Source organism: Gastrolobium bilobum, unplaced genomic scaffold, assembly GCF_033153095.1.
Source record: "Gastrolobium bilobum isolate Gb01-03AN ecotype WA unplaced genomic scaffold, APGP_CSIRO_Gbil_v1 utg52539, whole genome shotgun sequence".
Lineage (NCBI taxonomy): Eukaryota > Viridiplantae > Streptophyta > Magnoliopsida > Fabales > Fabaceae > Gastrolobium > Gastrolobium bilobum.
In genome coordinates this window covers 24,809-41,667 of record NW_026899956.1, presented here as the reverse complement: position 1 = coordinate 41,667, position 16,859 = coordinate 24,809, and the positions used below count along the sequence as shown (strand labels likewise).

The 16,859-nt window shown below is 34.5% G+C and overlaps 2 protein-coding genes across 2 annotated transcripts; one reads left to right on the top strand and one right to left on the bottom strand.

Annotated features, from left to right (window-relative positions):
• The first annotated feature begins 11,040 nt into the window (after positions 1-11,040).
• On the top strand, positions 11,041-12,141 carry LOC133294371 (uncharacterized). The gene is made up of 2 exons (XM_061493024.1): positions 11,041-11,344; positions 11,441-12,141. The coding sequence occupies exons 1-2, from the start codon at positions 11,041-11,043 to the stop codon at positions 12,139-12,141; spliced, it is 1,005 nt and encodes a 334-aa protein (XP_061349008.1).
• Positions 12,142-14,965: 2,824 nt separating this feature from the next.
• LOC133294369 (serine/threonine-protein phosphatase 7 long form homolog) lies at positions 14,966-16,224 on the bottom strand. The gene is made up of 4 exons (XM_061493023.1): positions 16,090-16,224; positions 15,387-16,000; positions 15,233-15,308; positions 14,966-15,130 (listed from the first exon to the last, which is right to left on the bottom strand). The coding sequence occupies exons 1-4, from the start codon at positions 16,222-16,224 to the stop codon at positions 14,966-14,968; spliced, it is 990 nt and encodes a 329-aa protein (XP_061349007.1).
• Positions 16,225-16,859: the final 635 nt, after the last annotated feature.

Below are 16,859 nucleotides of genomic sequence, written 5' to 3'. Positions count from 1 at the left end.
TTGAGCAAGCCTATGGTAGGATGATTCTCTTGAGTTGATTTGAGTGATATACTGAATTAACTGATACACTTGAGAGAAAAATTGAGAGCATCTTGTGAGGAACCATTTTTGTGCAGTTAGCAGTTGCAATTGAAGTTAGCAGGTCTTGTGATTTGAGATTAGGGAATTTCTGTCCTGATTGATTTACCAGTGGAAGACTTGTGATCTTTGTATATTTTTTGTATGCTTCATAGTTGTTAGAAAGGATTGGTTGATCTTAGTCTTTGCTTTCAATTTTAGTTTTTTTTTTGCCCAGGAGTGCAAAAAGATAAGTGTGGGGGAATTTGATAACTCATATTTTGTTACACTTATTTATTACTCTTGGTTGGTATTTTTATGATTTATTTGAATTAAATAAAGGTCTTTTGGGTCAATTCACAATTCTAGATTTTAGTTTGGTTTAATTGATTTTCGTCATAATTTTCCAGATTTACACTACTTCCGTATTTTGACCATATCTCACTCTACAGATGTCCGATTGAATCCGTTCTTGTTGCTTTTTGCAGCTAACAGATAGGGCTACAATCGCTATTTCAGCTACTGAATCCCAATTCGGACGGGAAGATGGTCGAAACTTGATCTCAAGATGACGTGTTTTGCTGGAATTTTATTTTGACGTTTGAACTTGAAATTCACATTAGGACCCAATGTGTTTAAGGCCCAAGGCCATGTTTTATTTTATTTTATTCAGCTTTTATTTTATGTTTGGGCTGAAATGGTGAAACCCTAGCCGTCCTACGTGACGGCTATTTAAGGGAGACTCTAGGAAACCCTTCAGCAGTCAGTTTTTACAACAGAAAAGTTCTCTCTGAGTTTTTATTCAATTCTGTTCTTCATCTTTTTCTTCCTCTTCTTTTTATTTTAATCATGTTTACCTTAGCCATGCGAGGCTAAGAACCTTTTAATCAACCTAAGGGTAATGGATTCCATGGATTAGTCTTGAGGATCTGCGTTTATTTCAAATCAGTTTTGTTTCCCTTCCCAACTCAGATTGATATCGTGCGATCGTGGATATTCAATCTGAGGTTCGCGATTGCGATTATGGAAAGGGATTAATCATCAGATTTGATGATTAGGTTGATTGACCCTATGACCTTAAATCAAGCGGGCTGATACTCTGCGATTGTATGAGTAGAAGCATCGTCTTTGATCAAATGCTAAGCGATCGCTTAGAGATGGTTGTCAATTGGAAATAAGGATTCTGATTCGATTGACAAATCAATCACGAGTCTGAGATCTTCTTATCCGAGGAAAGACGTCCATGGAACCCAAACCTTAGGTTGGTTAATTTTCAATTACGAATTTTACATCCAATTTTATCTTCTGCCTTTTTAAATTATTAAACTGAAATCAAAACAAACCCCCCTTTTATTTTCTGTCATCATAAACGATTTTTACCCAAGCAATTTCCTTGAGAGAGACGACTTAGGGTTTCCACTCTACTACAAATTTTCTGAACCCTAAAGAATTAATTTTTAATTTGCGCGAGTTCGACAACTCGTGTCAGTGTTCAAAAAGTTTAAAGTGATGGTGGAAAAGGCAACTGGTAGACACATGAAATTCATACGATCGGATATAGGTGGCGAGTATACTTAAACAGTTTTCATAGAGTATTGTGAGGAGCAAGGCATAAGGCTATTTCTAACTGCACCGTACTCTCCACAACAAAATGGTGTGGCTGAGAGGAAGAACCAGACCATTCTCGACATGGTTCGGTCAATGCTCAAGAGCAAGAAGATGTCGAAGGAATTTTGGGTCGAAGTCGTGCAATGCGCCATCTATGTGCAAAATCGGTGTCCACATGCGAAGCTGGATGATCAAACATAGCAAGAGGCATGGAGCGGACAAAAATTGACAGTTTCTCATCTCAAAGTATTCGGTAGTGTGGCCTATGCACACGTGCCTGATCAGCGAAGAACAAAGCTTGAAGACAAAAGAAAAAGGTATATTTTTATTGGGTATGATGAGAAAACAAAAGGATACAAGCTACTCGACCCGATAAGCAAGAAGGTTGTGGTGAGTCGTGATGTACGAGTTAATGAAGGAAGCGAGTGGGATTGGAATAACTCAACGGAGGATATCATCGAAGTTGGAGAATCATCAACTGCTACACCAACAACTATACCAACAAATCCTGAAACTACTAATGATGAAGATGAACCACGACAACCCAAAATGAGAAGTTTGCAAGATTTGTATGATTCGACAAATGAGGTGCACCTTGTATGTCTTTTGTCGGATTCTGAGAACATAAGTTTTGAAGAGGCGGTGCGAGACAAGAAGTGGAAAACTGCATGGACGAGGAGATTAAAGCAATTGATCGCAACAACACATGGGAGTTAGCGGAATTGCCGAAAGGAAGTCAGACCATTGGTGTGAAGTGGGTGTTCAAGAGAAAGATGAATGCTCAAGGCGAGATAGAACGGTACAAAGCGCGACTTGTTGCAAATGGATACAAGCAAAAGGAGGGAATCGACTATGACGAAGTGTTTTCTCCCGTTGCTAGAATGGAGACAATCTGATTGCTCATTTCACAAGCAGCTCAATTCAAATGGCCGATATTTCAAATGGATGTCAAGTCAGCATTCTTGAATGGTGTGCTCGAAGAAGAATTCTACATCAAACAACCACCCGGGTACATGAAAATCAGAGAAGAAAAGAAAATGTTGAAATTGAAGAAGGCACTTTACGGGTTGAAGCAAGCACCGTGGGCATGGAATACTCATATCGATACATACTTCAAGGAGAACGGGTTCGAGCAATGTCCCTACGAACATGCCCTTTATGTGAAGAAAAGTGGAGGTAATTTGTTATTTGTTGCTCTTTATGTTGATGATCATTCTTTTATAGGGAACAATGATGAGATGATACAAGAGTTCAAGAGCACAATGGCACGGGAATTCGAGATGACAGATCTGGGTTTGATGAAGTTTTTCCTTGGTCTGGAGGTAAGATAGGGAGAAACAGGTATCAAGATGGCAGATTGTAACCCGGTATCAACACCAATGGAACCGAGTGCAAAACTCTCAAAGTTCGATGGAGGAGAACGAGTCGACGAGAACGAGTCGACGCGAGCAAATACTGGAGTTTGGTGCGAAGCCTTCGCTATCTCACATGCACAAGGCCATACCTTTCGCTAAGTTTTGGCATTGTAAGTCAGTTCATGGAGGAGCTAGTATTCACATTGGAAGGTGTTGGAGTGAATCCTACGGTATACCAAGGAACAATGTAACTCGGGTTATTTTATTCGAATTCGAAAGATTACAAGTTAATTGGGTACTCCGACAACGATTGATGCAAAGACTTAGATGATCGAAAAAGCACATCGGGATATATGTTTTTTATGGGGGACACAACGTTTACTTGGCTTTTAAAGAAGCAACCGATTGTGACGCTCTCGACATGTGAAGCTGAATACGTGGCAGCGTCTTGGTGTGTATGTCATGAAATATGGCTCTGAAATTTGTTGGGCAAGTTGGAGCAACAACAACTCAGTGTGACTGTGATTCGAGTTGATAACAAATTGGCAATTGAGTTGGCAAAGAACCTGGTGAATCATGAGAGAAGCAAGCACATCGACGTTCGCTTTCACTTAATCCGAGATCATGTGAAAGAAGGAAGTGTGGAATTAGTACACGTGGCAAGTCGAGACCAAGTCGCGGATATCTTCACAAAACCACTATCGACGGTACTTCTTGACAACCGTAAGAAATTGATCGGCATGAAGGATGGCAGAACATTTAAGTTTACGGGGAGTTTTGTTGAATATACATTAAATGTCAGTTTTATTTTTAGTGGGATTAATTCAGCAGACATTAAATGTCAGTTTGTGTTTTTTTAAGTTTCTGAAGTTATGTGAGTTTATTGTGGTGTTAAGTGTCTTTATGTTTTTTCTTGTGGAGTTACAAGTTTTGTAATTTAAAAACTATTGTTTGAATGTGAAAATAACTACTTCTGTCTCAGTGAAAAATATATCTCATCTTTTTTTTTTTACTCTTCTCCCAACAATTACATCCCGACAACCTGGACAACCAGACTCTATTAGAGAAGTAACACAAAACAATAAAAATAATAATAATAAATAATGTCAAAAATTAATTCAACAAAAAAAAACTTAAGTTGTTAAGTACTTATCAATAGGTTTATATTTTATCTCTCTAAAAGATAATGAAATTTTGGTAAACATGACCAATATTGCAAAAAAACTGAATGATCTCGACACCTCGATGACATTGGGACTGAATGATCTCGACAAAGATTTCAATTTAATGGCACGAACGATAGAGAAAGATGGTTGAGGGCATAATCGATGACATAAGTTGAAACCCAAAAATAGAAGAACCTGATCTCAAGACATGCCTAATGGTTCAATGATAGTAAACTATATGAATTTAGAGTCTTATAAATCCCTTCAATTAAAAAAACTTTAAAACTGAAAAATTAAAGCCAAACAGAATCCAGAGTACTCTATTTTTCCTACATCTTTCTTTCGTGATCTCTCATTAGGAGATGCAAAATGTTATTATTAGTGACGGATATAAAATAATAGTCTATAAGAGGCAAAAAATTGAACTAAATTTATTTTTAGCTTATTTCATTGAATTTATTTAATAAACATATAAGGTCTACATTACTTAATTTATTTTATTTTATTTTCATTTAATAAATAAGTTAGGTTTAAGTTTTTTAAAGGATTTATTTAATTTAATAACTAAGATTGCGTATTTAAAAAATTATCTATCCTACCATGTTGAATTATTTATTTATTTATAAGTGAATGTAGAATTAAAATTTCCAATAGTTCAATTTATTAATTATGTATTAATATATTAAATTTATATTATGTAACATATACTAAATTTATTAAAAGTGTAATAGCTATTTTAACATTAAGAAGTTCATATTTTTTTGATTTTTTTAAGACCTATGATTTTAAATAGGCTTTCAAAAAAAGTTAAGATTTAAAATTTGAAAAATTCCATGTCGATATATAATAAGTTAAATTCAAGAAAATAGTTTTAAAAATAGGCTTGTATCTTTATAGACAAAACTTTGTTCAGTCTAGCCTATTTCACATTTATCATAAATTTATTTTTTCTTTGTAGTGAATAAATAAATAATATGATAAAAGTATTAAATTTAGTTTCAATGAATTTTTATGGTACTTTATAGAGTATTATGTAAATTGTTTTGTAAAAAAATGAAAATATATATTTTGCTTAAAAATTGTTTTAAAAAAGGTAAAATCATTTTATTCTTTCAATTAAAATTTGATGAAAAGATCCATTTTAATGTGTGAATTTTTTTTGTTTCCTTTTTTTTTGAAAAAGACATTTTTTTCATTAAATAAAAAAGACACTTCTACAAGTTATTAATTAAGGGTGTCTAGATGTAACATAAAATAAAAAAAAGATTTGAAAATAAAAAAAAAAACACTTTTATTTTGCTTCTATCCTAAAGGTCAAAGAATTAAAATTTATGGAGAAACTAGAGGTCGAGTCACCTTGAAAATATAACTTGGGTCGGCATATATAAAAAAAAAAAAAAAAAAAAAAAAAGTCAAAGGCATCGTCAGAGTGTTACACAGATTCTTTAAATTCAATTTAAATATACTTTAACTTTCATTACTTTTATTCTAACATATTAAGCGAATCTTTTTAGGACACAAAAATATTTTTTTTTGAAGTTACTCAACCCTAATTACTTCTTTGAGGCGAGTTGGCTCCTTCCGGTATCCCCACAAGCTTCGACTCTTTGAGCCGGCTATGAGACTAATCCGGAGTGCGGGGGTCAGTGATGGCTAAAGGTTCAGCCCCCTCCCCAAGAATGCATTCAGCGAGAATCGAACACATGTCCAACCCCACTCACTCAGTGTCAAGGAACCAACTGAGCTGCACCTATTGGTGGACACAAAAATATTTTATAATTCATATCATTTATAATATAATTTTCTAATACAATCTGAATTATATTTTTGTATTTTTTCACTTAAAGTTTTAAATAAAAATTTTTTGATAAAAAATTTCGTATTTTCAGTTTTTCATATTTTTAGAATTTATTCTTCAATAAATTTTGGTTTTAAATTAAATTTCTATGTTATTAAATCATTACAATATTATGTTGGAGTCTAACTCTATATATAGTTCTAAAAAGCTAATCCCACTAGTCTTATTATGTTGGCCAGTGACAGACTTACACTGTTGCCACTGACTGCAAGCGCAAATAGTAACTTCAGTAACTTTTGCAAGTAACTAATTTATTGTTCTCTCTATTTCAATTCACAGCCGATAAAAATTTCTCACCTCAATCACCCCAGCCCACACAACAATTGACTCCAGAAAATATAAAGATGCAAACTTTTCAACATAAAACGTTGTGTAAAGGAGAAAACAAAAAGTAGAAACTCACAGATGCAAAGGTTAATCTTTGCGGGTATCATTCTCCTTTTTTAGAGAATTTATTGTAGTCCGGAATCACCATATTTTAAGTAGTCTTTTAGTGTAAATGAAAAGGTAAAATTGAAAAAGAAAAAAATAACAGGAGTAAAATATGAAGAAAAAAAATTAGTGTTACGAGAGAAAGCACCGAATCATTAAATGGTCCTGAAGCATATTAAATATTTCCCTTCTCCTTCCACTCCACTGACAGTAACTAAGAGTACGTTTGATTGACTTTCTAAAAATATCCATTTTTATCTCTTATTTATTTTAGAAATACGTTTTATAAAAGTTAAAATTATTTAGATTTTGTAAAAAAATATTTAATTTTTGAAAAAAAATATTTAACTTTTGACTTCAATTTATTTAGAAACTAAAATTTTTAGATTTCAAAATTTTTTTGTGACTTATATTTTTTTTTTAAGCAAACATTCAAACGATCTTAGTGTGAAAAGTACTTTTTTTTCCTAAAGAAAAAGTAGTTTTTAAAGGAAAAAAAAGTCCATCAAAACTAGCCCTAAGTGATTTTGGAGTTATTTAAGATAATTTATAGTTCGGACTTCAAATGCGGATTTTAAATGCAGTTAAATTGCCACGTAAGACATGTTGGTTGTAGAAATTTGGATCTGACGACTCAGATGGGATTTTTGTGGGGTACGTGTAAGAATAACGGTCGTGATTTGAAATTTCTTTGTGTCGTGCATATCAAATCAAGTCGTGATTTAGAATAGATTTTATTATTTTTTGAGAGTTAAAAATAGTGGAATAAAAATCTCAATATACATTAGGACTAGTGGTGAAAGTGGGCTGGGCTGGGTCAAGCTTTGTCCCGAAAAGTCCAAGCTTATGTCAAAAAATTTCAATTTGGCTTGACCCAAGCCTAGTATGAGTCTAACTGTTAGCTTGACTTGGCCCGTTTATAAAAAAATAAATGGTCTGACTTGGCCCGTTAGCCTATTAATTTTTAACTTCCATGCAGAACCATGAATCAACTTTACAAAGTACTCAAATTCTGTTGCTACACCAAAAATCATAATTTCAACGTCCAAACAGAATCATGAATCATAACAAAACTCGTACAATATGCATTTAATTCATTTTCAAAAACAAAATGCTCAAACTAAATAAAATATATTTCATCAGATCCAACAATAATATATAAATTAAAATAACTATATGAATTCAACAAACACATCATGATTCTTGTAGTAAGTATAACATTTCCCAAAAATCTTTTAATATATTCATATACACAATCAAACATGTTGAGATGTTGATTCCTCCTATATAAGAAATAAAGTAAGATTTCTATTAAAATATAATAGAATATAATTAAGTTATAAATAATTGCAATTGATTAAATTTATATCTTTTGTTTTTTCTTCAAGGCATACTTATTCTATTTTATTTTATTTAAAATAAATAGTACAATATAGGCAGGTCTGTAGGCTTATAGGCCTAACCTTTTGAAAGTGGGCCTACGACCTTTTTTTTATTAAACAGGCTTTTCTATGGCCCAAGTTCGGCCTATTATACAAATTATACTAGGTCAAGTATGGCCTGATATAGGCCGAGTCGTGGGCCCCTGTAGGCCGGCCCGGCCCAGTTTCACCCCTAATTAGGAGCGCAAATTTTTTTTTTTTTTTTTTTGTAATTAGGAGCGCATTTTTGGTACAAAGGTGGTATTGAACTAGGTGAGTTTTTTTGTTATTTACAGTATGTACTCTCGGAAGTACATAGTGTAAATTACCAAAAGTATTTTTTTCCTCTCACTTTAGTACCTCCAAAAAAAGCTGAGGTGGCATTTTCCCATTGGCTGGTCGCATTTACCATCGTGGTATCGTAGAATTTCCCGAGGCCGTTTGAAATTGGGCGGGTCGCTTTAGGGAATAAATCTTTGGTACTACTGTTGTACCTAGATTCAGTGCATCTCATGATGAGAGCCTTACACATCAGAGGAGAGAGAGAAATTTAACAGAAAAAAAAGTATTTTAGCTGATATGTAATATTTTCATTGGTGGGATGCACTGAATCTTTGGTACAAGAGTAGTACCAAATATTTATTCCCCCCTAGACTGCGTACCTTTGCTGGGTGTTTGACCAGTTTGGTACTATTTGCAATTAAATATACGAAATTGGTATCTCAATGGGAAAAATTACCGCTTGGGGTTATTAAGTGCCGCGGGGGTATCCTCGCGTATTTGAATGACGCCTCCATACACCGCGGCACTTTTGTAATTTTTTTTTCTGGTAACTGTCCCGCCCCCACCCCTCATTGGCATTGTTTATATTTTTTTTTTGTAATTTCTTAAGTGTCGCATGTCCCCGCAGCACTAAATTTAAATAATTTATATTATTACCTATATTGAGTGTCGCTAACCCCCCTTTGGGGAACTCGGACGGCATGCCAAGTGGCACAACCCCAGCCGTCCGAGGAGCCCCACACTATATCCAATATTGACTTGTGTTCGACGCTTTCATATTAAGCAAAATTTGAGATCTGTGAACTTTGTTCAATCTCTCTCCTTCTCCATTTGTGGCACACTCTTCACCCTTTCTTTTTTCCATTTGCAGACAACTGCAACGTTGTAATCAAAGTGAAGGAGTAAAGCTCGACCAAAGCCAAAAAAAACTCTTAAGGCAAGTAAGTTTACAACATTTTATTAATTTATTAAAATCATTTATTTTTTTTTACTTATTTTTATATATTTGACATAATATGTAGAATACGTTAGTTTTTTTTTATAATGTAATATGTTAGTTTTTTTTTTTTTGATAATCTAATACACTTTTTTTTAGTAACACAAGCATGTGCAATGAATTATATTTATATAGTTGTCATAATAATTATTCATTGAAAAGTAGTATGAAAGGAGTTAATAATATGATTTAAAATAATAGATTTGTAAATATTTAGGGTTTCTTCTAAGTAGAAATAGTTGTTATAATTTATGAAAGTTATTATTTTGTGTTATCCTAATAACATAGACATGTATAATTAACAATATATAGAGATTTTAAATAATAATTAATTTTTTATGTTCATGTGTAATTTTTTATGTTCATGTGTAAATTAATTTATATTTACATATTTGACATAGTAATTAGTCATTGATGGGTAGTGTTTAGTATTATAAATGATGTACTTTAGAATAATCAATTGTTAATAATAGTTAGGGTTTTTTATTTTTGGTAATCTTTAGGGTTTGTTTTAATTAGTAATAGTTGTTATAATTTTAAATTAATTCTTTTGTGATATCCTAACATAGACACGTATAATTATTATATAGAGATTTTACATAATAAAATATATTTTTATGTTCTGTGTAATTAACTATATTTAAAAATTTGAGGTGGAAAGTAGTCATTGATGAGTTGTGTTTATGGTTTTTAATTATATAGTTTAAATAATAATTAATTTGTTATTAATATTTAGGTTTTTTTTTTTGATAACATTAATATTTAGGTTTTTTTTATTAGTAATAGTTGTGTTATTTCTAAATTAATTATTTTGTGATATCCTAACATTGGTATGTATAATTAATAGACATTTTACATAAAAAAAATAATTTGATGTTCATGTTTAATTAATTATATGTAGATATTTGACACAATAAAACAAATTTTGATATCCTAACATAGGCATGTATGTATAATGTTCAGTATTTTAATATTGTTATTTAGAAAAAATTATTTGATTTATCCCATTTCAATTTTCATAAAACATCTTATTGCCTAATATTTTACTGTTTTCTTTCTAGATATGGGGTCAGTTTATGCAATCATATATTACAATGGTAGAATATATGAAGGTGCTACATGATGGACATTTGAGGGGCAAACCAAAGGAATACAAATACAATGCGGATTGAGATTGCATGATTTAAAAACAAAGATTGCAGAGAAATTGAAGCTATGTCCCAATCAATCGGTGTCTCGATTAACCGGCCGATATCGTACAATAGAAAAATTTGCTGTGCTAGAAATTGCTGCTGATGATGATATTGAGATGATGTTCAATCTGTTTCTACAACAGTCTCTTCAACAACAGTCTGTATTGACGATGCTTGAGTTGTATGCCGACATTGCTTGTGCAGGCAGTTCTTCGTTGCCGGTTGAGTCATTGGATATAAATTTGCCACTTTCTGATGGTGCATCACATCATTGGCAGAATACAGTTGTTGAAGAGGAGGACGGTGCAGCTTACGTGGATGTTAATTTGGGTGGCTCTGATGAAGATATATATGAAGAAGTTCCTCCTGAGGGTAGTGACTCTGATGAAGATATAGTTGAAGAAGTTCTTGTTGAGGAGGGTGGTGCCTCTGATTGTGATATGGACACCAATAATGTCGAAAATGTCATCCCAATTGGTTAGTTAATTAACCTTCTGATTATTGTATTTTACATGTTATACACATGTGTTACTTGAATGTGATCCAGTGTTGAAATGTGTAGGTCAAACTAATACTCCATTCTGGAATGCGAGTCCGCACTATACTTATATTAATTGGGAACACCCAGATCAAGAACTGATTGTTGACGGGGGGATGATGGTTCTTGGCAAATGGGGGATGATTTATATGTTAATCAAGAATTTGAAAGTAAGGAATCAGTACAGAAGGCAATCAAATGTTATTGTATGAAGAATTACCGCACTGCTGCGTTGGAGGAAAGCAAAAAAAGTAAGCTTCTCATGAAATGTGTTAATTATGTTGAAGGATGTCCTTGGAGGGTGCGAGCAATGTTACCGAGATGGCGAGATCGATGGATTGTTACTAGATGGGGAGGCAAACACACTTGTGTTAACCCTTATCTTTCGCAGGATCACAGACAACTCGATTCTGACTTCATTTGTTCATGTATTCTAGGTATGATGACGAAAAAAATGTGATAATAATGCTGAACATTGACAATATTATAATGTATATCTGCATAACAATTGTGTTCCACCATTTTTTAATCAGGCATGGTTCAGGTGGATCCGTCAACTAGCATTGCACTTATTCAGGAGAGAATTTCTGGTCTTAATGGTTACAAAGTGTCCTATCGAAAAGCCTGGACGGCCAAACAAAAAGCCATAGTTAAGTTGTTTGGTGATTGGGAAGATTCATATGCTTATCTGGAAAGATGGTTAAAGTACATGTTATCGTTTGCTCGAGGTTCATTTTACAGGATTGATCGACTTCCATACATTATCGGTGGTGAGCTAGACGACTCTCGTGATATGTTTCATCGTGTTTTTTGGACATTCAAACAATGCACTGATGCCTTCAAATCTTGTAAACCTGTGATACAAATTGATGGCACTCATCTGTATGGAAAATATAAGGGGACGATGTTGATTGCAACCACACAAGATGGTAATAGTCAGGTGCTTCCGCTTGCTTTTGCTATTGTAGAGTCTGAGACACTTAGTGATTGGTCGTGGTTTCTTCGAAAGCTACATCGTCATGTGACTGATATGCAAGGTATATGTCTTATATCAGACCGTCACATAAGCATAAAACAAGCAGTAGCGAACAATCCTGATCTTTGGGGGCCTCCACGTGTCTATCACGTGTACTGTATCAGACACATTGCTAGCAATTTCAATCACAAATTTCATAATGTTCAATTGAAGAAGGACTTACTGAATTTAGGTATGTTTACAAGAATTATTCCATAATGTATGATGTGGTAGAACTTAACTTTGTTTTTAATTTTGTGTAAGGTGCATGGCGTCCAGGAAACACTTTGATCGATTACTGACGAAATTCCGTGATCGAAAACCAGAGATTGCTGCTTGGATTGATGGTAATGGGCTCTTGCATATGACGAAGGGGGTAGACGCTATGGGCATATGACAACTAATTTGTCAGAGGCTGTGAACAAAGTTCTAAAGGGTATCTGAAGTATGCCGATTTCTGCTATTGTGAAATTCACCTACAGTAGATGTGTTGAATACTTTGTTACAAGAGCAAGTCATGCTCGTAAGGAAATAGCTGCTGGCAATCGATATTGTAAGGTTCTTTTTGAGGATATGCAAAATAACCAAGAGGTTCCATCTTCACACATTGTCCGCAGTTATGACCCTAATGGACACAAGTATGAGGTTGGAGAGGCTATTAATTATTTTACACAGACAAGTGGTCGTTGTTTCCGTTGATTTGACCACACCTGATTGTCAATGTGGAAGGTTTACTGTGTTCCACTATCCATGCTCTCATGTTATTGCAGCGTGTAGGTTTCGAAAGATCGATTTTTATAAATATGTGGACCCGGTGGACTCACTTCAGAACATTGTCAATGCATATTCTGCTGAATGGTACCCGATTGGGGATGAAGATTGTATACCACCGTCTGAAGGTCGCATTTTATGTCCTAACCCTGGATCAGTGCGTCCGAAAGGAAGACCAAGATCAACACGTATAAGGAATGAAATGGATGAGCGAGAGTCGCAAAGACGCAATGTTAAGTGTGGAATTTGTAGGCAAGTTGGTCACACAAGGCGTACATGTCCTACACGAGAATCATCATCCAACCAGTGAAGTAGATTATTTATTTTGCCTTGATTTGCAACATTTCCCCTGTACAGTTCAAAACTTTTAGCTTGAATTATTAGCAAGACTGTTAACAATCTTAAGAACTATGCCAGCTATACTATTATTTGTTAGCACAATTTTTAGTAGAAGCTAGTAATTATTTTTAACATTTATTTGTAAAGATATTTCTTCGTGTAAATACGATAGGTGCATGGCTGAAAGGGAACCCCTATGTGGTTTCATACTCCCCTTTAAAAAGAAAATATAATATTAAATTTTTTGCATAGCTTTATAACTTTAATAAAATGCTTCCCTTTTAAAAAATACAATGTTATATTGATTTTATTTTTTCTAAAAGATTTTGATACTTTCCATAAAAAAACTCTGATTGTTTCTTGACACGAGCTGTCGAACTCGCGCAAATTAAAAATTAATTCTTTAGGGTTCAGAAAATTTGTAGTAAAGTGGAAACCCTAAGTCGTCTCTCAAGGAAATTGTTTTGGTAAAAATCGCTTAGGATGACAGAAAATTACAAGGGGGTTTTTGGAATTTTGGTTGAATAATTAAAAAGGCAGAATATTAAATTGGATTTAAAATTCGTAATTAAAAATAACCAACCTAAGGTTTGGGTTCCATGGACGTCTTTCCTCGGATAAGAAGATATCAGAATCGTGATTGATTTGTCAATCGAATCAGAATCCTTATTTTCAATTGACAACCCTCTCTAAGCGATCGCTTAGCATTTGATCAAAGACGATGCTTCTACTCATACAATCGCAGAGTATCAGCCCGCTTGATTTAAGGTCATAAGGTCAATCAACCTAATCATCAAATCTGATGATTAATCCTATTCCATAATCGCAATCGCGAACCTCAGATTGAATATCCACGATCGCACGATATCAATCTGAGTTGGGAGGGGAAACAAAACTGATTTGAAATAAACGCAGATCCTCAAGACTAATCCATGGAATCCATTACCCTTAGGTTGATTAAAAGGTTCTTAGCCTCGCATGGCTAAGGTAAACATAATTGAAATAAAAAGATGAAGAAGAAGAAAAAGATGAAGAACACAATTGAATAAAAACTCAGAGAGAACTTCTAAAAACTGACTGCTGAAGGGTTTCCTAGAGTCTCCCTTAAATAGCCATCACACAAGACGGCTAGGGTTTCACCGCTTCAGTCCAAACATAAAATAAAAGCTGAATAAAATAAAATAAAATAATAAAACATGGCCTTGGGCCCTAAACACATTGGGTCCTAATGTGAATTACAAGTTCAAACATCAAAATAAAATTCTAGCAAAACATGTCATCTTGATATCAAGTTTTGACCATCTTACCGTCCGAATTGGGCTTCAGTAGCTGAAATAGCGATTGTAGCGCTATCTGTTAGCTGCAAAAAGCAACAAGAACGGAGTCAATCGGATATCTGTAGAGTGAGATATGGTCAAAATACGGAAGTAGTGTAAATCTGGAAAATTATGACGAAAATCAATTAAACCCAACTAAAATCTAGAATTGTGAATTGACCCAAAAGACCTTTATTTAATTCAAATAAATTATAAAAATACCAACCAAGAGTAATAAATAAGTGTAACAAAATATGAGTTATCATTTCTATGATTTATTAATGAGAAATCCATCTCTTTTTTTATATAAGGTTATTAACTTATACTATTCTCATATACAAAATTATGCCACCACTTTTTTTTTACTCAAAAATACCATTCAAAGGAAACTGCATCCTTTATATCATACTAAGTCCACTGCTGTGAATCACATTTCTAAAAAACTAATTATCATAGAATTCAAAATGACACTAATTGTGAAGGAGCAAAACCAACCCATTTTTTAACAACATATGTACCATAACGAAATGGAGGGTTTAACATTGAATTATAGAACGGTATATGAGAATGCTTCAAGTACAAACTTAACTGGAAAGCCTTTTAAACTAAGGGAGCACTTAACATGCACACCAGATAATCTGCACAAATTGTCTCATAACACGATCAGGTTGATGGTACTCCATAATCTGAAAACATATCATTGGCGTGATTGCTCTCCAACGATCACTTATTTCCTGAATATGATCTGGCAAATCAATGTTTTCGTATGGAGTCCATATAATCTGCACAGACAATGCCATTGTGAAAATATTACATGTGAGACCCTAAAATATAAACCAATACATATCATTAAAAGAAAGGGGTGGTAAGCACTTTGCAAGTACCTGCTTCTCGGTCATCCTATCAAACCTCTCTCGATACCAAGATAGATCATGAAAAATTGTCTTATGACCGGTCCATCTGCATAATATAATATATCTTAAATAAATACCACCTAATAGACATAAGTATCAAACGTTACATGTCAGATTAACATACCTTATGCCAACGGGTGTGGAATCGTCAAACTCGAGGAGAGGTGGTATAGTATCTGGAGCGATGGACAAAAATCTAGCCCAAGCCCACATCTGCAACATGACCAATGCACCGGATATTTCAATCCGATCAGGAGAGGTTGCTATGCACAACTCCCGATAAAGGCAGGCCAACACTGCCGATCCCCAGCTAAATCGTCCACATGCCTGCAAGTCACTAAGAAAAGGTAGATATCGGAGGTGCACCTTAGTACCACTGTGATCCGCCAATAAAAATCCTCCAATAAGTCGTAATATGTATGCTCGCGTGAATCGGAGAAGATTCTCTTCATCATCCATCCATTCCTCAACATTTGCAAAATCTGCATCCAACCATGACATCTTAAGAGAACCACCCTTAAAATTAGCTGGACTCGGGGTCCTCCCAAGCAGCTGTGGTACCAAAGCTTTCAACTCGCGGGTTTCAGACATGCCAGTAACAAGTTCACCGTCCGTAAGAAGGCCTGTGATCATTGCAACATCCTCGAGTGTCATAGTAACCTCTCCTGGCTGCATATGAAATGTATGGGTCTCTGGTCTCCATCGCTCGACTAGAGCGGTGACTAATGCACTATCAATCTGCAAACCGTAAAATAATAAACAAAATGTACAAAATTACTTATGGTTGATAACTTGTTTATAAATTAATAAAATTAGCACACAAATACCTCCATACGACCCATCCGAGCAGCACCAAGAAAACCGGCACGACGTAAATAAGGTACAATGGGCTCTAGAATAACATCCAACCCCGCCAGTCGTCCACTTCTGACATGCAGAGATTTATAATCTGGTTCCTCCATCTAGACAACCTCTGATCGGTGTATACATTGCATGTGCAATACCGAATTTATGCGAGGACCAGGGTGAAGACGTCTCTCAGAAGATATCGACCCTAATGGACAGTGGATGAATAGCAAATTGTTGAATAGCAAATCGTGCTGATAACGCGTTGTAAAATAAAAGGGATAACAAGAACATAAAAAAAAGGAGGATCAGAATAAGGAGAAAGAAAGATAATTTTCTTTTGAATCATCATCATGTGTGTTATACATGTCTATCTTTTTTGAAAGATAATGGAAATGAAAAACACAGCAAAAAGGCCTAAGTACAGAACCTAGCCCAGCAAACACCTACAGTGTCGCTGTATAAACTTTGAAGACAGCCAGGAGGAGGGTCATCAAAGACTTGCACATCCCATGGAAGCTATACGCATGTGAAGCTAAGAAATCGGCTACTTTGTTTCCTTCACGATGGACATGAGAAATCTGCACCTGCCAGCATCTTTGCAACATTCCTCTAATACGTTGCACCAAGCTCGACGAAGGGTGATCCTGATGACACCCATTAGATATAATCTGTTGGGCTGAGAGGGAATATCCTTCCAGCCACACTTTTCTAAATCCTTTTTTCCATGCTAAACGCAAACCTTCCAAAC

What these genes read in the sequence shown, in the direction of transcription:
- LOC133294369 (XM_061493023.1), bottom strand. Translation starts at nt 16,224, where the DNA reads ATGGAGGAACCAGATTATAAATCTCTGCATGTCAGAAGTGGACGACTG. An exon ending in CTCGGATGGGTCGTATGGAG is followed by an intron (nt 16,001 to 16,089) that starts GTATTTGTGTGC and finishes TACGGTTTGCAG; the next exon opens with ATTGATAGTGCATTAGTCAC. An exon ending in TCCACACCCGTTGGCATAAG is followed by an intron (nt 15,309 to 15,386) that starts GTATGTTAATCT and finishes TATATTATGCAG; the next exon opens with ATGGACCGGTCATAAGACAA.
- LOC133294371 (XM_061493024.1), top strand. Translation starts at nt 11,041, where the DNA reads ATGGGGGATGATTTATATGTTAATCAAGAATTTGAAAGTAAGGAATCA. An exon ending in CATTTGTTCATGTATTCTAG is followed by an intron (nt 11,345 to 11,440) that starts GTATGATGACGA and finishes TTTTTTAATCAG; the next exon opens with GCATGGTTCAGGTGGATCCG.